This window comes from Halictus rubicundus, unplaced genomic scaffold (genome assembly GCF_050948215.1).
Source record: "Halictus rubicundus isolate RS-2024b unplaced genomic scaffold, iyHalRubi1_principal scaffold0163, whole genome shotgun sequence".
Lineage (NCBI taxonomy): Eukaryota > Metazoa > Arthropoda > Insecta > Hymenoptera > Halictidae > Halictus > Halictus rubicundus.
In genome coordinates this window covers 84,788-106,986 of record NW_027488704.1, presented here as the reverse complement: position 1 = coordinate 106,986, position 22,199 = coordinate 84,788, and the positions used below count along the sequence as shown (strand labels likewise).

Sequence of the window (22,199 nt, the reverse complement as noted above, 5' to 3'; positions counted from 1 at the left end):
GATAGAGGATAGGATAGAGGAAAGGATAGGATAGAGGATAGGATACGATAGAACATACGATATTATAGAAAAAAGGATACGATAGAGGATAGGATATGGGATTGCCTAGGATAGAGGATAGGATAGGATAGTTGATAGGATAGGATAGAGCATACGATAGAGGATAGTGTTGAGGCGTGACCCTCAACGGTAATCCCTCGCAGGCCTACGGCAACCGTGCGAACAAAGACGGACCCTTGCCATAACTCGGCGGCATCTGGGGCCCACGCGAGCCGACCCGCGTACCCTTCGAAAATTGTCGCATCCTCGGATGTTTTAGAGGAATATGGCCTTTTACAGCTTGGGGCCCTCTAATAACGTTTACGACGTGTCCGAGGCCCCAGTCCCGCGTTCGAACGACGGTATGGTCAGCAAGGCCAACGCGACAATACATGCAAGCCGAAACAGATGCGGGCCAATTGGGCCTGCTCTCGCGTAGTCTCGAAGTCCCGTTAACTACTAATTCGAATTTCCCACCGGGGCTTGGAGAGGGGGGTCTCACCTCCACGACAAGAGGCGGTCCCAAAAAATATCTCTCCAAGTCCCATCAGCCAATGGCACTAGACTTTTGCATCCCCCGCAAGTTTTCCCCGTCAACGGGGGTGGAATGAGTGGACTTCGAGGCAGCGCACAAACTGACCAGGCAGAACCATCTCAACCGTGAAAACGCGAACAACCATATTTCGACCACGATATTCTCAAGAGCTTTTTTAATCACTGTCTAGTTAATTGTTAATTTCTGTGTTGCTCTCTATTAATAAATTACATTTTACCGAACAACGGCATCTAATTATTTCGACGAGGTCAACTTTCGTTTAAATTCGAAATTGACCAGTTGAGCATCGACCAACCCGTGACGATCTCAACATAAAAAATTGGTCCTTCGAGCCGGATACCAGTGACATTGGGACAAGCATCATCCTCTGATTCACTGTGCCAATCATCGGAGAGCAACAACAATCAACTATAGTGACAATCTACCGTCGGATCGAAGCGGCAAGGCCTATCTAAGGATCATCGACTCGGGAAATCTACGATCTGCCTGGAACCAATCCATCGCAGAGATTTCCACATCGCAGCCAACAACGTGGAGAATCATCGAGGGCGTCCACGGATTGCAACCGTAAGGACGTCAAGCGTCGAAGCGTCGTCATCAAGGAGTCTACCGCTGTACGGAACAAGTCCACCGCAGGGAACTCCAACATCGAGACGACGTCATCATCGTAATTGTGAGTCAAAGCATAAATCATACTCGCCAATTTCGTAATTTCGTCGTAGTTCACGTAGTCGTACAATAAAGTCTGTTACGATGGCTTCTCAAGACAAGGCGCAACCCAGCGAACGCGATCTGATTCGAAAACGCGCTACTATAAAAACCAAATTAACATTGTTCAAAGGTTTTATTTCGCCGCTTACATCTTCGGAACAAATCCCTATCGCGAATATAAAAATACGCATAGCGCAAATCGAACGCGAATTTCAAAATTTTCAATTAATCCAAGAAGCGTTAGAATTAAGTGCGGAGGATAATCAGTTTGAATCACGGCTCAACGAAAGAGCCGAATTCGAAGCGCAATATTTCGAAACATTAGCTATGGCAAGGCAACTCGAGGGCGAACATGATAGGGCACAAGCTCAGGCAGACCGTCTTGCGATAAATGCACAATTGTCTCATTCTCAACAATTCTCGGGTTTGGGCGCCGGAAATTCGAACGCAGACTCTCCGTTAACGGTTCATTCGGAAACTCACACGCAGGTTAAATTACCGACCATGCAATTGCCGGAATTTAGTGGTTCTTGTGACGGATGGCCAAGTTTTTCGGACGCATTCAGGGCAGCAGTTCACGACGATGTCAAGTTGCGCGGCGTGCAGAAATTAGTTTATCTAAAATCATGCGTAAAGGGGCAAGCCGCCGGACTCATCGAATCATTAGAAACTACCGAGGCGAATTACTCGGTAGCTTGGGATATTCTCGAAAAAACGTATAACGATCCAAGGATTATTATTAACAATAGGATTCAGGCATTTTTCGAACTACAAGCATGTACGCGAAACGTGAATAAGTCGTTGACGGACTTAACGCATTTAGTAACCAAGCATTACAACGCATTGAAGGCTCTCAAAAAACCGTTTCTTGAATCGTTCCCGATTTACGCAATCACAAGCAAACTAGACGATCAAACGCGATTAAAATGGAGAGAACATACTCAGGATACCGAAATCCCGAGCATGGACGATCTTTTGCAATTTTTACATAGTCGTTGCAAAATATTAGAACCGGCAAGGAACGAGCCAATTAAGGCAACCAGTCAATCTTTTACGAACCCGAACATTCGAATCCGGAAACTATCTAATTCGAACGTGCACGCCTTAACACTTTCCGTGCAAAAGGGGCGCTGCGCATTGTGCAAGGGCAATCACTACATCCAATATTGCCAGAAATTCCTAAGCACAACCGTCGAAAGACGCATCGAAATCGTGCAGAAGGCAGGCTTGTGCATAAACTGTCTCCGACCGAATCACGATGTTACAAAGTGCACCTTTGGCACATGTAAACAATGCAACGAAAAACATAATACATTGCTGCACAAGGAGCCATCGGCTAGACTTGCAACGGTCGTATCATTAAAATCGATCTTAGGCATCGAAACGTTTATTTCCACCGCGGTTGTGTATATTCCGGACAAGGCAGGTCGTCTTATTTCATGTAGAGTCATCCTAGATTCAGCATCGCAGTCAAATCTCATGACTGAACGCTTCGCAAAAAGGTTAGGCCTTTCGTTAAAGGGAACTAACATTCCAATTATAGGGGTCAACAAGGGTGTATCCAACACCATGCACTATTCGCGTGCCACTATTCAATCGCGAATTAACAAATTCACCGCAGACGCCACATTTTTCATTCTCCCCAGCATCACCGCTACGTTACCATCTAAACAAATTTCAAAGACGCAACTTCAGATTCCGTCTAACTTGCCACTGGCAGATCCTAATTTCAACGTTCCCTCCGAGATAGATGCTTTGCTCGGCGTAGATTTGTTCTACGAAGTTCAGTGCGTTGGGAAAATAAATCTTGCGAATAGTTCGCTAATCCTAAGCAAAACTAAATTTGGTTGGGTTTTAGCAGGGACGGTACCGGGCGAAAATTCTAATCAGGCAACTCATTGCCATGTAACCCGTATTTCTTTGAATGATAACATATCAAGGTTTTGGGAATTGGAAGAAATACCGCAAAGGCCTGTTCTATCAATTGACGAGAGCACATGTGAGAAACATTACGTGGAACATATCACGCGCGACTCCGTGACCGGGAAATACACTGTAAAACTCCCATTCAAATCTTTCCCACCGAATTTAGGAGATTCATATAAGGCCGCGCTTCGCAGATTTCACGCGCTAGAAACAAAACTCGCAAGGGAACCCGCACTAAGGGAAGAATATGTCAATTTTTTAAGGGAATATCAAAAATTAGGTCATATGACGAAACTCGAATCCGCTAATACGACTGAAGGGTACTATCTACCGCACCATGCAATAGTCAAGACAGACAGTCTGACTACTAAGGTACGCGTAGTATTTGATGCCTCAGCGAAAACCACATCAGGTCAATCACTAAACGACAATATTTTGACAGGCCCTACCATTCAAGAAGAGCTTTACGCACTCTTAATTAAATTTCGAACCTACACATACGTTATAACGGCTGACATAGAAAAGATGTATCGGCAGATCGAAGTCAGTTCCGATCACCGGATATACCAAAAGATTTTATGGCGCGAAACTCCAGACAATCCCATAGAGACGTACGCGCTAAATACCGTGACGTACGGTACATCTGCAGCCCCCTTTTTGGCAATTCGCACGTTATTCCAACTAGCCGCCGACGAAGGCGAAAATTTTCCACGAGCCGCACGAGTATTACGCGAGGACTTTTATGTCGACGACATGCTAACCGGCGCGGATACTTTCGAAGAGGCGGTCGCCACTATAAACGAAATTCAATTGCTCTGCGCAAAGGGGGGGTTTAAACTTCGTAAGTGGGCGACAAATAAAGAAGGATTAATTCACGCGTTAACCGACAAGGCAGAATCTGTACATCTTAAATTAGATTTAGACACAACCATTGTTCCGTCGTAAAAACCCTCTGCAAAGGGACATCTGCACGACCGTGAAGGTCAACTAGACCAACCACCCGCGGCATAATGACCATGACCGCCATAAAAAACCTACCGTAGTTTGGCGTAGTCAAAAATCCGAACAACCTCAGCTGACGAGCACATGTTGGCCTGCGAACCGTTAGCGTACCGAAATTTATAGTTTTATAGCCGTAGCCGCCTGTAACCAAATGTATCTTCCACTCCCACTCTTCCTAATTTTCCACCACTTCCAAACACATCCTTCAACCAATCATAGACAACTTCCTAAGACCACACCCACATCCGAGCCTACCTTATTCCAAAATATTGTAACAACAACAGAACTGTCTGATACACCAACCCGACTAGTACACCGAGCTGTCTAGAAATATCGAGAACCGAATTACTTCAAGCACCGAGCTGCTTAGAAGTTACCGAAGGCAAGCCGAGTCTTGCAGTTTAGAAATAAAGACTAGTTCTCCGGAGTTTGAATTTACAATCATTCGCCGTTAAACCACTACCCAGTCGCGAGCCGATTCTCCCCAATTCCGGGATCGACGCGACACCACATTTTTTGGTCCTTCGAGCCGGATCGCGATCTTTATCGCGAGTTACGATATCGCTTGTGCCTTGAGCATTGTCGCGACTATTATCGCGAGTTACCGAAACAACGAAGAAGAAGTAGCTGAGTGTTCCAAAGGACATCAGCAGCCCGAGGGAGCACCTACATTTGACTGGATCAGCCTGGACGACCCAGCATCCAGAACAACCAGCCTAGCAGAAGGATACATCGCGAGCGACGCAGCTTCTACTTCTGGACCATCGACGTCATCAGAAGGGAACATCGCACCTACCAATTCCTCTTCGGGACCATTGGACGTCCTGAGAAGACAAGGCCGTGAAAGGGGTAGCGGTACTGCACAGTCTCCGTACGAGTAAGTTTTTCGACTCACTTAACTTCCTAAATTTCCCTCATTCCCAAAAATTGCTTCAATCCCTCGAACAATGGCGGATGAATTAAAATCGTTTATAAGACAGCGTGCCGCCGTGAAGGCACAACTGACGCGATTAAGCAATCAGGTTCGGGAATCGATTCTCACTTTCGAGGTGACGGACATAGAGATGCGACAAAAGAAATTAGAAGAATACTTCCAAAGGTTTTTTATAATACAAGATCAGGTTGAATCGATACAAGATAAATCAGACGAGGAGGCAATCAAAGATTTTGAAGCAACATATTTTGAATGCTCCGATTTATTGGCTAGACGATTAAGGGAGCTAACCCACAGGACTCAAATCCAAACTGTTCCGACTGTTAGTAATGCCTCAACTCCGACTATTACAACGTCACAAGATATATTACCCAAAATTCGCATTAAACAATTCAGCGGGAACTTCTTAGAGTGGCAAGGGTTTTATGATACTTTTCGATCACTAGTTCACGAGGTTGATACAATTCCTACTATCCATAAATTTCACTTGTTAAAATCATATCTAATAGGTAACGCGGCCAACGTTACTAGCGCTCTATCTGCTTCCGAAGAAAATTATTTTGTTGCATGGAACCTACTACGGAAAAGATTCGATCAACCGCGTAAGATCATTCAATGCCACATCCGTGCTTTATTTGAACTACCCGAGGTATCTCGAGACAAACCATCCTCATTGCGCGCTTTAGCAGAAGACGCAGAAATGCATATAAATGCGTTAAAATCATTAGGCCAACCGGTGGAATGGGATGAAATGATTATTTATATCATTTCATCAAAGCTCGACAAATCGACACGTACTTCTTGGGAGCGCACAATCGAGGATGGGGTCCTGCCGACCTATCACGAATTATTAGCCTTTTTGAACAAATATTCACGGGACGAGGAACCCGTAAAATTAGTAGCGCATACACGGGACAATAATTACCCAAAACGCTGGTCTGACAGGAGTGTTAAACCGGTACATAGAACCAATACCTTTGTCGGTACCAAGCCCGCGATTTCGTGCCCGGTATGCAAGCAATCTCATTATATTAACCAATGCACAGAATTCTTAAAACAATCTCCTCGCGACAGAATAACCACAGTAAAAACTCTTAAAGGCTGTCTCAATTGCCTAAATTCCACGCATTTCATTTCACAATGTCGCTCATCTACATGTAGAAAATGTGGCGGAAAACACCACACATTATTGCACATTGACCAGTCAAACGTATCGAATGTTGCGAAAGTTAATACCCTAAACGAAGCTGCATCGCCTACCATAGCGTTAACGGCCTACAGTAAATTAGATCAAGAAGTATTGCTATCCACGGCGCGAGTTAAAATTCTTGACCAAAAGAATCGAGAGCATGAATGCCGCGTTCTTTTAGACCCGGGTTCGCAGCGCAATTTTATGACCGAGAGATTAGCGACTTACCTGCGTTTACCGAAGAAACGTCTCAACGTAACGACGTCAGGTATAGGGCGTCAGGAGAGCCATGTAAAATTTGCCGTAGAGGCTCAAATCGGCTCAAATCATTCCGATTTTAAGTGTAGTGCACTATTTTTAACACTGCCAGAAATTACTGGGCCTTTACCATCGCGCACATTTGAACGAACGATATTACAAATCCCGAATAACGTAGCTTTAGCCGATCCTTCCTTTAACAGGTCTTCGAAGGTCGATCTTTTGCTTGGGGAATATTTATATTACAAGCTTTTAGGAAAGGACAGAATTAGATTACAAAACGAAACGGTCGTTCTTCAAGATACCGAGTTGGGCTGGGTGCTGTCAGGAGAAATAAGTGATTCCGTATCGACAAATATAAACTGCCATTTGAATACCCAAGATCTAGACGCGCAGTTAGAAAGATTCTGGCAAGTAGAGCAGTGTTCAGTCACAAATTCATGCTCACCGCAAGAGCAATTGTGTGAGGAATTGTTTAAACAAAGCACCTATCGCGATAAAGGGGGTCGCTACATAGTCAGACTTCCATTCAATGACAACAAGCAACAACTCGGCAATTCTTACGATATCGCGCTAAAAAGATTTTATAGTCTAGAAAGAAGGCTACAGTCCAACACCGAATTACGCGATCAATATACCAAATTCCTAACGGAATATGAAACCTTAGATCACATGACCGAAGTAGAAGACAAGGATTGTAAAGATGCGGGTTGTTATTTACCGCATCATCCCGTAATAAAAGCTAGCAGCCTTACAACCAAGGTTAGGGTCGTTTTCGACGCGTCCGCGAAGACCGACACCGGTCTGTCCCTAAATCACGCGCTAATGGTAGGTCCGACAATTCAGGACGACGTCTTTTCATTGATTGCTCGCTTCCGCAAATACCAATACGTGATTACTGCCGATATTGAGAAGATGTTCAGGCAAATATTAGTTCACCCAGAGGACGCGAACTATCAAAAAATCCTATGGCGCAAAGGTCCAAACGAGGCGGTTAAATCATACCGCTTAAACACCGTAACCTACGGTACGGCTTGCGCTCCGTTTCTTGCGGCACGCTGCTTACAACAGCTTGCCGAGGACGAAGCACGGTCGTATCCTTTAGCAGTTGAAGTAATTAAAAATGATTTTTACATGGACGATTTGTTAACTGGCACGAATTCGTCAGATGAAGCCGCGAAGTTAATAGAACAATTGACTGACATTTTTCAAAGAGGAGGGATGAATCTAAGACAATGGTCATCTAACAAACCACAACTGCTAAAGGGATTACAAGAGCGAACTACCGACGACTGCCTGTGTTTAGATCCGCAGGCAGTCAAAAAGACGTTAGGCATCTACTGGCATCCTCGCGAAGATACAATTGGGTATAAGGTTACAATAGATAATTCCACGCAAAACACCAAAAGATTAATTCTTTCCAAGATTGCCCAACTCTTTGACCCATTAGGATTACTGGGTCCGGTCATAGTAAAGGCAAAAATAATAATGCAAGCATTGTGGAAGGCTAAATTAGGATGGGACGATCTAGTACCGTCAGATATACGTGACCTGTGGAAAACCTACAAAGAACAACTAGTTCTTCTAAATGAATTTTCAGTCCCGCGGGAAACACTAATAAAGGAGTATACAGATGTACAACTACACGGGTTCTGCGATGCCAGTGAGATAGCCTACGGCGCATGTATTTATATAAGATCAAGCGACGCCAAAAACCGCGTCAAAATCAATTTAATTGCGGCGAAATCAAGAGTCGCTCCGCTAAAAACTATATCCATACCTAGACTGGAATTATGTGCTGCCTTAGTGCTCGCGGAGTTGTACAATACGATTTCTAAATCACTAAAAATTCAATTCAATTCGGTGCATTTCTGGTCTGATTCAACAATAACGTTGCACTGGATCAGAACAGCCCCACACACCTTGAAAACCTTTGTGGCAAACAGGGTATCGAAAATTCAAGAAGTCACTAATGAATACAATTGGCGGCATATAATCTCCAGTGACAACCCTGCGGATTGTCTCTCGCGTGGCCAACTACCCAGCGAGTTCTTAGCGAACCGTTTATGGCAGAAGGGTCCTACCTGGCTTTCTGAACTACCGACGAATTGGCCTAAGACTACAATTCCCAATATCGACGTGCCTGAACAACGGTCTATTGTGAGTCTAGCAACAAGGATAAGCAATTCAGATTTTTTAAACCGTTTCTCGTCGTGGATAGTTTTACAACGAGCAATAGCCTACTGTGTCCGTTTTTGCAAAAACGCTTCACGTTGTGAAAGGAATACAGGGCCACTTTCGATTTTCGAATTAAAAAGAGCACACAATTGTGTTATTAAAAACGTGCAAGGTCGACATTTTGCAAAGGAATATACCAACCTAACACACAGAACGGCAATCCATAAAGACAGTAAAATCTTGGCCTTAACGCCTTTTATTGATGATGAGGGAATTATACGCGTAGGAGGTCGTTTACAGAATTCCGATCTTCGTTATAGCCAAAGGCACCCCATACTCCTACCGCGATCAGACCACATTACGCGATTAATAATTGAATACGAGCATCAAAGACAATTGCATACCGGTATTTTAGGCACTCTAAACGCAGTGAGACAAAGGTATTGGCCTATTGACGGAAAGAACTTAACGCGTCATATAGTTCGAAAATGTATGCGTTGCTTTAAGGTTAATCCATTGACCGCACCAGATTACCCAATGGGAAATTTACCTCGAGATAGGGTTATGGCCACAAGACCATTCCAAACAACGGGAGTAGATTTTTGCGGGCCATTCTTTATTAAAGAAAAGAAGCATCGTAACACAAAAAAGATTAAGGTCTATGTAGCCGTATTTGTTTGTTTCGTAACCAAGGCAATTCATCTAGAACTAGTCAGCGAATTATCCACTGAGGCCTTTATTGCCACACTGAGAAGATTCTTCTCGAGACGCGGGTATGCTAGTACAATTTATTCGGATAATGGAACAAATTTCGTCGGAGCAAAGAACAAACTAGACGAAATACAAGCATTTCTAAGGTCAGAGCAGCACAAAAAACCAATAAATAGTTATCTAAATAGTAATGGTATTTCATGGCACTTCTCACCGCCAAGAACTCCTCATTTTGGAGGCCTATGGGAGGCAGCTGTAAAAACCTTCAAACATCATATGTATCGCACGATCGGAGACACGCTGTTTTCATTCGAGGTATTCAATACGTACATAATCGAAATTGAAGCAATTTTAAACTCTCGACCCCTAACACAATTATCCTCGGATCCCAATGACCTCTCAGCCCTCACTCCGGCCCACTTCCTAATAGGTGAGTCGCTAACTAATATTCCGGAACGAGATGTGTCTGATATCGCTACCAATCGACTATCGGTGTGGGAGCATATCCAAAAAATGAAGCAACATTTTTGGACACGATGGTACAAGGAGTACCTAAACGAATTAAACATTCGGAGCAAATGGCGCAACAACCCCACCGCCCATCTTCACATTGGGACATTGATTCTACTGAAGGAGGACAACCTACCACCTCTACAGTGGAAGCTAGGACGCATAACTGAAATTCACCCTGGAGAAGACAATGTCATTCGCGTAGTTACAGTGAAAACCGCGAGTGGTTGTTATAAGCGAGGCGTCCGTTCTATTTTTCCATTGCCATTGGAACAATCCATCTAAGGGACTTTAAAATTACTGTGTCACAAACAAAGAACACCCATATCAACTGTATATAGATATTATCCAAGTCAGCTACCTTGTATATATAGTAAATAATTACGTAATCATAGTAACGTATTCTAACCGTATTGTTAATGTAAGTTAGACTTGTACAAATTGTCATTTAGCCACTAAGTCTAGAGTGTACATATTGTTTTAGCCTTTAGATTTAGATAATCCGAACCGACTTTAGGTTGTCACCATCCGACCAGTTTTAGTGGGAATCATTGAACGCGACCGTTCAAGGGGGGCGGCATGTTCCGTCGTAAAAACCCTCTGCAAAGGGACATCTGCACGACCGTGAAGGTCAACTAGACCAACCACCCGCGGCATAATGACCATGACCGCCATAAAAAACCTACCGTAGTTTGGCGTAGTCAAAAATCCGAACAACCTCAGCTGACGAGCACATGTTGGCCTGCGAACCGTTAGCGTACCGAAATTTATAGTTTTATAGCCGTAGCCGCCTGTAACCAAATGTATCTTCCACTCCCACTCTTCCTAATTTTCCACCACTTCCAAACACATCCTTCAACCAATCATAGACAACTTCCTAAGACCACACCCACATCCGAGCCTACCTTATTCCAAAATATTGTAACAACAACAGAACTGTCTGATACACCAACCCGACTAGTACACCGAGCTGTCTAGAAATATCGAGAACCGAATTACTTCAAGCACCGAGCTGCTTAGAAGTTACCGAAGGCAAGCCGAGTCTTGCAGTTTAGAAATAAAGACTAGTTCTCCGGAGTTTGAATTTACAATCATTCGCCGTTAAACCACTACCCAGTCGCGAGCCGATTCTCCCCAATTCCGGGATCGACGCGACACCACAACCATCAAGACACTCGGAGTTTATTGGAATGCGCGTACAGATGCAATTTCATATATGGTCAAGGAGTCCGCATTAACAAATAAGGTCACTAAGCGTACTATCCTTTCTAAAATCGCGACATTATTCGATCCTCTCGGACTCTTGGGACCGGTTATTGTGCGCGCAAAATTAATCATGCAAACCTTGTGGAAACTACAACTTGATTGGGATGAATCTTTACCAACGGATCTTCATACCGAGTGGGTTACCTTTTGGGAAGAATTACATGAACTCCAAAATCTTCAAATACGTAGGCATGTTATGCAAGCGGATTGCACCGAGATTCAACTCCACGGGTTTTGCGACGCGAGTGAGCGCGCCTACGGCGCTTGTCTGTACCTGCGGTCCAGCAATAAACATGGGTTAATAATTACGCAATTAATAGCTTCCAAATCAAGAGTAGCTCCATTAAAAACCGTAACCCTTCCGAGATTAGAATTATGTGCCGCGCAACTCCTCGCACATTTATTCGCCTCCACGAAACAAGCGTTACGACATGTCAATATTAACAAAGTGTTCTTCTGGTCAGATTCCACCGTAGCTTTGCACTGGATCAAATCAGCCCCTCACACATTAAAAACCTTCATATCTCATCGCGTAACGGAGATTCAGGAAATAACGGATATTAGTGACTGGCGTCACATTGCTTCCGCCGAAAATCCGGCAGATTTCATATCTCGCGGCATGCGCTCAGTCGATTTCATTCATTGCGATCTCTGGCATCGCGGGCCATCCTGGTTAGCTCTTGAAGTAGAGCAATGGCCTATTTCTCCGCTTCAACCAATCGACGTACCAGAGTTGCGTCCAATCACAACACTAACAACTCAAATACCTGAACCCGATTTTTTAATCAGGTTCTCTTCGTTTCAGCGGCTTAAACGCGTGGTCGCGTACATGCTTCGATTCGTCCAAAACAGTTTGAAAAAGAGTCCATCATCTGGACCTTTGTCAACACGGGAATTAAATAATGCAGAACTGCGAATCGTGACACTTGTTCAACAACAAGCATACAAATCCGAACTTCGCGAAATTAAGGCATCAAGTCGAATTTCTAATTTGTCATCGTTAACTCCGATTCTAGACGACGATGGCATCTTGCGAGTGGGCGGTCGTTTGAAAAACGCGGCTCTGCCCTTCCGAGAAAAACATCCAATACTATTACCTAAATCTCATTTAGTAACTAGGTTAATTATTCACGAAGCACATCTGAAAAATCTGCACGCCGGTGTACAAGCCACATTAAATGCAATCCGCCAATACTATTGGATTCCACAAGTAAAGGGAGTAATACGAAAAATAATACATAACTGTATTATTTGTCGTCGGGCTAAGCCGGTGTCAATAAATTATCCGATGGGAAATTTACCGGCAAGTAGAGTCACATATTCACGACCGTTTTTACGATGCGGAATTGATTTTTGCGGACCATTCCTTATTAAGGAGAAAATTCATCGAAACCGCGGAAAAATCAAGGTCTACCTAGCCGTCTTTACATGCTTCGTCACTCGAGCCGTACACTTAGAAATTGTATCGGATTTAACGACAGAAGCGTTTTTAGCGGCATTGCGTCGATTCTTTTCGAGACGAGGAAGGGCTAGCGACATTTATTCCGACAATGCGACTAATTTCGTCGGCGCTAATAAGGAAATACGAGAACTGTACAGCTTCTTGAGCGACAAAACAAATAATCAGGCAATCGTTGAATCGCTCGCGAATCAGTCAATAACGTGGCATTTCATACCACCGAGGTCGCCACATTTTGGTGGCATCTGGGAAGCTGCGGTAAAATCCCTAAAGCATCACCTCGGGCGCGTAATGGGGGAGGCACTATTGTCATTCGAAGGCCTCCTGACCTTAACAGCGCAGATTGAAGCGGTCTTAAATTCGCGTCCGCTAACACCTATCTCGAGCGATCCGAACGACCTGACGGCGATAACGCCAGGTCATTTTTTAATTGGCGAGTCCCTGATAAATATGCCTGACCATGATTACGCGCAGGTGCCCGACGGACGACTCTCGTCGTGGCAATATATCCAAAAGATTAAAGCACACTTCTGGAAGCGTTGGAAGACTGAATATTTACAGGAGCTGACCGTTCGTAGGAAATGGCATTCTGGCGGGACATTCCATCTGCCGATCGGATCCATGGTCATACTGCAGGAGGACAACACCCCACCGATGAAATGGCCATTGGGTCGAGTTACCGCAATTCATCCTGGCGAAGACGGTATCATTCGCGTGGTCACTGTAAAAACCTCTCGCGGCGAATACAAGCGATCAGTAAAGCGTCTTTCTCCGTTACCAGTCGACATGTAATTATACAAGCACCCCTATATCCTAGCATAGTTTAAACTTAGTACCTCATATTATATTCATCGTATTAGCTTAGCGGTTCTTTTACTTTATCGATAAGTGCATCCAGCCGATGCTTACTTTAGTTACAAATAAGTAAGTCCGAGTTCTAATCAAAATTGAACAGTCCGTTCAAGGGGGGCGATATGTTGAGGCGTGACCCTCAACGGTAATCCCTCGCAGGCCTACGGCAACCGTGCGAACAAAGACGGACCCTTGCCATAACTCGGCGGCATCTGGGGCCCACGCGAGCCGACCCGCGTACCCTTCGAAAATTGTCGCATCCTCGGATGTTTTAGAGGAATATGGCCTTTTACAGCTTGGGGCCCTCTAATAACGTTTACGACGTGTCCGAGGCCCCAGTCCCGCGTTCGAACGACGGTATAGTCAGCAAGGCCAACGCGACAATACATGCAAGCCGAAACAGATGCGGGCCAATTGGGCCTGCTATCGCGTAGTCTCGAAGTCCCGTTAACTACTAATTCGAATTTCCCACCGGGGCTTGGAGAGGGGGTCTCACCTCCACGACAAGAGGCGGTCCCAAAAAATATCTCTCCAAGTCCCATCAGCCAATGGCACTAGACTTTTGCATCCCCCGCAAGTTTTCCCCGTCAACGGGGGTGGAATGAGTGGACTTCGAGGCAGCGCACAAACTGACCAGGCAGAACCATCTCAACCGTGAAAACGCGAACAACCATATTTCGACCACGATATTCTCAAGAGCTTTTTTAATCACTGTCTAGTTAATTGTTAATTTCTGTGTTGCTCTCTATTAATAAATTACATTTTACCGAACAACGGCATCTAATTATTTCGACGAGGTCAACTTTCGTTTAAATTCGAAATTGACCAGTTGAGCATCGACCAACCCGTGACGATCTCAACAGATAGGATAGGATAGAGAATAGGATAGGATAGAGGATAGGATATAATAGAGGATATGATAGGATAGGTGATGAGATAGGATAGAGGACAGGATAGGATAGTGGATAGTATTGGATAGAGGATAGGATAGAGGAAAGGATAGGATAGAGGATAGGATAGAGGAAAGGATAGGATAGAGGATAGGATACGATAGAATATACGATATTATAGAAAAAAGGATACGATAGAGGATAGGATAGGATAGAGGATAGGATATGGGATTGCCCAGGGTAGAGGATAGGATAGGATAGAGGATCGAATAGGATAGAGGATAGGATAGGATAGAGGATAGGATAAGTAAGAGGATAGGATAGGATAGAGGATAGTATAGACGAAAGGATAGGATTGATGATGGGATAGGATAGAGGATAGGATAATATAGAGGATAGGATTGGATAGAGGATAGGATAGGATAGAGGATAGGATAGGATAGAGGATAGGATAGGATAGGATAGGATAGTTGATAGGATAGGATAGAGAATAGGATAGGATACATGGTATTATAGGGTAGAGGATAGAATAGGATAGAGGATAGGATAGGGGATTGGATAGGGTAGAGGATAGGATAAGTAAGAGGATAGGATAGGATAGAGGATAGGATAGAGGAAAGGATAGGATTGAGGATGGGATAGGATAGAGGATAGGATATGATAGAGAATAGGATATAATAGAGGATAGGATAGAGGATATTATAGGATAGAGGATATGATAGGATAGAGGATAGGATAAAGGATAGGATAAGATAGGGGATAGGATGGGATAGAGAATAGGATAGGATAGAGGATAGGATTGGATAGAGGATAGGATAGGATAGAGGATAGGATAGGATAGAGGATAGGATAGGATAGAGCATACGATAGAGGATAGGATAGGATAGAGAATAGGATAGGATAGAGGATAGGATATAATAGAGGATAGGATAGGATAGGTAATAAGATAGGATAGAGGACAGGATAGGATAGTGGATAGGATTGGATAGAGGATAGGATAGAGGAAAGGATAGGATAGAGGATAGGATAGAGGAAAGGATAGGATAGAGGATAGGATACGATAGAACATACGATATTATAGAAAAAAGGATACGATAGAGGATAGGATATGCGATTGAATAGGATAGAGGATAGGATAGGATAGAGGATCTGATAGGATAGAGGATATTATAGGATAGAGGATAGGATAGGATAGAGGATAGGATAGGATAGAGGATAGGATAGGATAGAGGATAGGATAGGATAGAAGATAGGATAAGTAAGAGGATAGGATAGCATAGAGGATAGGATAGAGGAAAGGATAGGATAGACGATAGGATACGATAGAGGATAGGATAGGATAGAGGATAGGATTAGGGATTGCCTAGGATAGAGGATAGGATAGGATAGAGGATAGGATAGGATAGAGGATAGGATATATTAGAGGATAGGGTTAGTAAGAGCATAGGATAGGATAGAGGATAGGATAGCATGGACGATAGTATGGGATAGAGGATAGGATAGGACAGAGGATAAGATTGGATAGAGGATAGGATAGGAAAGAGGATAGGATAGGATAGAGGATAGGATAGGATAGGGGATCGGATAGGAGAGAGGATAGGATACGATAGAGGATAGGATAGGATAGAGGATATGATAGGATAGAGGATAGGATAGGATAGAGGATAGGATAGGATAGAGGATAGGATAGGATAGAGGATAGGATAGGATAGATGTTAAGATAGAATAGAGGATAGAATTAGTAAGAGCATAGGATAGGATAGAGGATAGGATAGCATAGATGATAGGATAGGATAGAGGATAGGATAGACGAAAGGATAGGATTGATGATGGGATAGGATAGAGGATAGGATAGGATAGAGGATAGGATTGGATAGAGGATAGGATAGGATAGAAGATAGGATAGGATAGAGGATAGGATATGTAAGAGGATAGCATAGGATAGAGGAAAGGATAGGATTGAGGATGGGAGAGGATAGAGGATAGGATATGATAGAGAATAGGATAGGATAGAGGATAGGATACGATAGAACATACGATATTATAGAAAAAAGGATACGATAGAGGATAGGATAGGATAGAGGATAGGATAAGGGATTGCCTAGGATAGAGGATAGGATAGGATAGAGGATAGGATAGGATAGAGGATCGGATAGGATAGAGGATAGGATAGGATAGTGGATAGGATAAGTAAGAGGATAGGATAGGATAGAGCATACGATAGAGGATAGGTTAGGATAGAGAATAGGTTAGGATACATGGTATTATAGGGTAGAGGTTAGAATAGGATAGAGGATAGGATAGGGGATTGGATAGGATAGAGGATAGGATAGGATAGTTGATAGGATAGGATAGAGCATACGATAGAGGATAGGATAGGATAGAGAATAGGATAGGATAGAGGATAGGATATAATAGAGGATAGGATAGGATAGGTGATAAGATAGGATAGAGGACAGGATAGGATAGTGGATATTATTGGATACAGGATAGGATAGAGGAAAGGATAGGATAGAGGATAGGATAGAGGAAAGGATAGGATAGAGGATAGGATACGATAGAACATACGATATTATAGAAAAAAGGATACCATAGAGGATAGGATAGGATAGAGGATAGGATATGGGATTGCCTAGGATAGAGGATAGGATAGGATAGTTGATAGGATAGGATAGAGCATACGATAGAGGATAGGATAGGATAGAGAATAGGATAGGATAGAGGATAGGATATAATAGAGGATAGGATAGGATAGGTGATAAGATAGGATAGAGGACAGGATAGGATAGTGGATAGGATTGGATAGAGGATAGGATAGAGGAAAGGATAGGATAGAGGATAGGATACGATAGAACATACGATATTATAGAAAAAAGGATACGATAGAGGATAGGATAGGATAGAGGATAGGATATGGGATTGCCTAGGATACAGGATAGGATAGGATAGAGAATCGGATAGGATAGAGGATAGGATAGGATAGAGGATAGGATAAGTAAGAGGATAGGATAGGATAGAGGATAGTATAGACGAAAGGATAGGATTGATGATGGGATAGGATAGAGGATAGGATAGGATAGAGGATAGGATTGGATAGAGGATAGGATAGGATAGAGGATAGGATAGGATAGAGGATAGGATAGGATAGGATAGGATAGTTGATAGGATAGGATAGAGAATAGGATAGGATACATGGTATTATAGGGTAGAGGATAGAATAGGATAGAGGTTAGGGTAGGGGATTGGATAGGATAGAGGATAGGATAAGTAAGAGGATAGGATAGGATAGAGGATAGGATAGAGGAAAGGATAGGATTGAGGATGGGATAGGATAGAGGATAGGATATGATAGAGAATAGGATATAATAGAGGATAGGATAGAGGATATGATAGGATAGACAATAGGATAAAGGATAGGATAAGATAGAGGATAGGATGGGATAGAGAATAGGATAGGATAGAGGATAGGATTGGATAGAGGATAGGATAGGATAGAGGATAGGATAGGATAGAGGATAGGATAGGATAGAGGATAGGATAGGATAGAAGATACGATAGAGGATAGGATAGGATAGAGAATAGGATCGGATAGAGGATAGGATTGGATAGAGGATAGGATAGGATAGTGGATAGGATTGGATAGAGGATAGGATAGAGGAAAGGATAGGATAGAGAATAGGATAGAGGAAAGGATAGGATAGAGGATAGGATACGATAGAACATACGATATTATAGAAAAAAGGATACGATAGAGGATAGGATATGGGATTGCCTAGGATAGAGGATAGGATAGGATAGAGGATCGGATAGGATAAGGGTAGGATAGGATAGAGGATAGGATAAGTAAGAGGATAGGATAGGATAGAGGATAGTATAGACGAAAGGATAGGATTGATGATGGGATTGGATAGAGGATAGGATAGGATAGAGGATAGGATTCGATAGAGGATAGGATAGGATAGAGGATAGGATAGGATAGAGAATAGGATAGGATAGAGGATAGGATATAATAGAGGATAGGATAGGATAGGTGATAAGATAGGATAGAGGACAGGATAGGGTAGTGGATAGGATTGGATAGAGGATAGGATAGAGGAAAGGATAGGATAGAGGATAGGATACGATAGAGGATAGGATAGGATAGAGGATAGGATAAGTAAGAGGATAGGATAGGATAGAGGATTGTATAGACGAAAGGATAGGATTGATGATGGGATAGGATAGAGGATAGGATTTTATAGAGGATAGGATAGGATAGAGGATAGGATAGGATAGAGGATAGGATAGGATAGGATAGGATAGGATGGAGGATAGGATAGGATAGTTGATAGGATAGGATAGAGGATAGGATAGGATAGTTGATAGGATAGGATAGAGCATACGATAGAGGATAGGATAGGATAGAGAATAGGATAGGATACATGGTATTATAGGGTAGAGGATAGAATAGGATAGAGGATAGGATAGGGGATTGGATAGGATAGAGGATAGGATAAGTAAGAGGATAGGATAGGATAGAGGATAGGATAGAGGAAAGGATAGGATTGAGGATGGGATAGGATAGAGGATAGGATATGTTAGAGAATAGGATAGGATAGAGGATAGGATAGGATAGAGGATCGGATAGGATAGAGGAAAGGATAGGATAGAGGATAGGATAAGTAAGAGGATAGGATAGGATAGAGGATAGGATAGGATAGAGGATAGGATAAGTAAGAGGATAGGATAGGATAGAGGATAGGATAGGATAGAGAATAGGTTAGGATTGACGATAGGATAGGATAGGATAGAGGATAGGATGGAATTGAGGATAGGATTGGATAGACTATAGGATAGAATTGAGGATAGGAGTGGATAGAGGATAGAGAATTGGATAGGATAGAGGATAGGGTAGGATAGAGGATAGGATAGAGGATAGGATAGGATAGGATAGAGGATCGGATAGGATAGAGGATAGGATAGGATAGAGGATAGGATAGGATAGAGGATAGGATAGGATAGAGGATAGGATAGGATAGAGGATATTATAAAGGATAGGATAGGATAGAGGATACGATAGGATAGAGGATAGGATAGAGGATAGGATAGAGGATAGGATAGAGGATAGGATAGGATAGGATAGAGGATAGGATAGGATAGTTGGTAGTATAGGATAGAGGATAGGATAGGACAGTTGATAGGATAGGATAGAGCATACGATAGAGGATAGGATAGGATAGAGAATAGGATCGGATAGAGGATAGGATTGGATAGAGGATAGGATAGGATAGTGGATAGGATTGGATAGAGGATAGGATAGAGGAAAGGATACGATAGAACATACGATATTATAGAAAAAGGATACGATAGAGGATAGGATATGGGATTGCCTAGGATAGAGGATAGGATAGGATACAGGATCGGATAGGATAAGGGTAGGATAGGATAGAGGATAGGATAAGTAAGAGGATAGGATAGGATAGAGGATAGTATAGACGAAAGGATAGGATTGATGATGGGATAGGATAGAGGATAGGATAGGATAGAGGATAGGATTGGATAGAGGATAGGATAGGATAGAGGATAGGATAGGATAGGGGATCGGATAGGAGAGAGGATAGGATAGGATAGAGGATAGGATAGGATAGAGGATATGATAGGATAGAGGATAGGATAGGATAGAGGTTAGGATAGAATAGAGGATAGAATTAGTAAGAGCATAGGATAGGATAGAGGATAGGATAGCATAGATGATAGGATAGGATAGAGGATAGGATAGGACAGAGAATAAGATTGGATAGAGGATAGGATAGGATAGAGGATAAGATAGGATAGAGGATAGGATAGTATAGAGGATAGGATAGGATAGAGGATAGGATAAGTAAGAGGATAGGATAGGATACAGGATAGGATAGGTAAGAGGATAGGATAGGATAGAGGATAGGATAGGATAGTTGGTAGTATAGGATAGAGGATAGGATAGGATAGTTGATAGGATAGGATAGAGCATACGATAGAGGATAGGATAGGATAGAGAATAGGATCGGATAGAGGATAGGATTGGATAGAAGATAGGATAGGATAGAGGATAGGATAGGATAGTTGATAGGATAGGATAGAGCATACGATAGAGGATAGGATAGGATAGAGAATAGGATAGGATACATGGTATTATAGGGTAGAGGATAGAATAGGATAGAGGATAGGATAGGGGATTGGATAGGATAGAGGATAGGATAGGATAGAGGATAGGATAGGACAGAGGATAAGATTGGTTAGAGGATAGGATAGGATAGAGGATAGATTAGGATAGAGGATAGGATAAGATAGAGGATAGGATAGGATAGGTGATAAGATAGGATTGGGGACAGGATAGGATAGAGGATAGGATTGGATAGAGGATCGGATAGGATAGAGGATAGGATAAGTAAGAGGATAGGATAGGATAGAGGATAGGATAGAGGATAGGATACGATGGAACATACGATATTATAGAAAAAAGGATACGATAGAGGATAGGATAGGATAGAGGATAGGATAAGGGATTGCCTAGGATAGAGGATAGGATAGGATAGAGGATCGGATAGGATGGAGGATAGGATAGGATAGAGGATAGGATAGGATAGAGGATAGGATAGACGAAAGGATAGGATTGATGATGGGATAGGATAGAGGATAGGATAGGATAGAGGATAGGATAGGAAAGAGGATAGGAAACGATAGAGGATAGGATAGGATAGAGTATAGGATAGGATAGAGGATAGGATAGGATAGGATAGAGGATAGGATAGGATAGTTGGTAGGATAGGATAGAGCATACGATAGAGGATAGGATAGGATAGAGAATAGGATAGGATAGAGGATAGGATATAATAGAGGATAGGATAGGATAGGTGATAAGATAGGATAGAGGACAGGATAGGGTAGTGGATAGGATTGGATAGAGGATAGGATAGAGGAAAGGATAGGATAGAGGAAAGGATAGGATAGAGGATAGAATACGATAGAACATACGATATTATAGAAAAAAGGATACGATAGAGGATAGGATAGGATAGAGGATAGGATATGGGATTGCCTAGGATAGAGGATAGGATAGGATAGAGGATCGGATAGGATAGAGGATAGGATAGGATAGAGGATAGGATAAGTAAGAGGATAGGATAGGATAGGGTATAGTATAGACGAAAGGATAGGAATGATGATGGGATAGGATAGAGGATAGGATAGGATAGAGGATAGGATTGGATAGAGGATAGGATAGGATAGAGGATAGGATAGGATAGAGGATAGGATAGGATAGGATAGGATAGGATAGAGGATAGGATAGGATAGTTGATAGTGTAGCGGCTAGCGGGGCGCCGGAAGAGAAATCTTCAGCGCACCAGCACCAAGAAAGATTTATGGTTTGCACAGCATAAGACGCTATTTGTGAGAAAACGTCTTTAACGTTTTTGGCCACTTAGCGGACAGATGTGTCCTTGTAGTTCCTAGCGACGAACTCAATAGCGCAAGTGGACGCCATAAATTTTGGGTAGTCTAAGGGTCTCCAGCCTAGAGTGTCCCAGCGACGCGTGCCTGGTTTCTATCACCCGGGAAAGCTGGGCCCATTGACGTAAGCCAGCAGTCACGTACCGCACTTAGCACGGGGCCCGGAAGACACCCCGCTGCATCACCAAAATTAGATTTTTAGCAGAACGACACGCTCACCCTTCTCACGCACGAGAGGCGTGGAACGT

General features: G+C 43.0%; 3 protein-coding genes across 3 annotated transcripts; all 3 read left to right on the top strand.

The window, feature by feature from the left end:
- The first annotated feature begins 1,348 nt into the window (after positions 1-1,348).
- LOC143363885 (uncharacterized) lies at positions 1,349-5,115 on the top strand. Its single transcript, XM_076804413.1, has 3 exons — positions 1,349-1,436; positions 1,542-4,173; positions 4,764-5,115. Exons 1-3 carry the CDS (start codon positions 1,349-1,351, stop codon positions 5,113-5,115), a joined length of 3,072 nt encoding a protein of 1,023 aa, XP_076660528.1.
- Positions 5,116-5,181: 66 nt separating this feature from the next.
- LOC143363884 (uncharacterized) lies at positions 5,182-10,299 on the top strand. Its single transcript, XM_076804412.1, has one exon. The coding sequence runs from the start codon at positions 5,182-5,184 to the stop codon at positions 10,297-10,299; it is 5,118 nt and encodes a 1,705-aa protein (XP_076660527.1).
- A 931-nt stretch (positions 10,300-11,230) lies between these two features.
- LOC143363883 (uncharacterized) lies at positions 11,231-13,531 on the top strand. Its single transcript, XM_076804411.1, has one exon. The coding sequence runs from the start codon at positions 11,231-11,233 to the stop codon at positions 13,529-13,531; it is 2,301 nt and encodes a 766-aa protein (XP_076660526.1).
- The last annotated feature ends 8,668 nt before the right edge of the window (positions 13,532-22,199 follow it).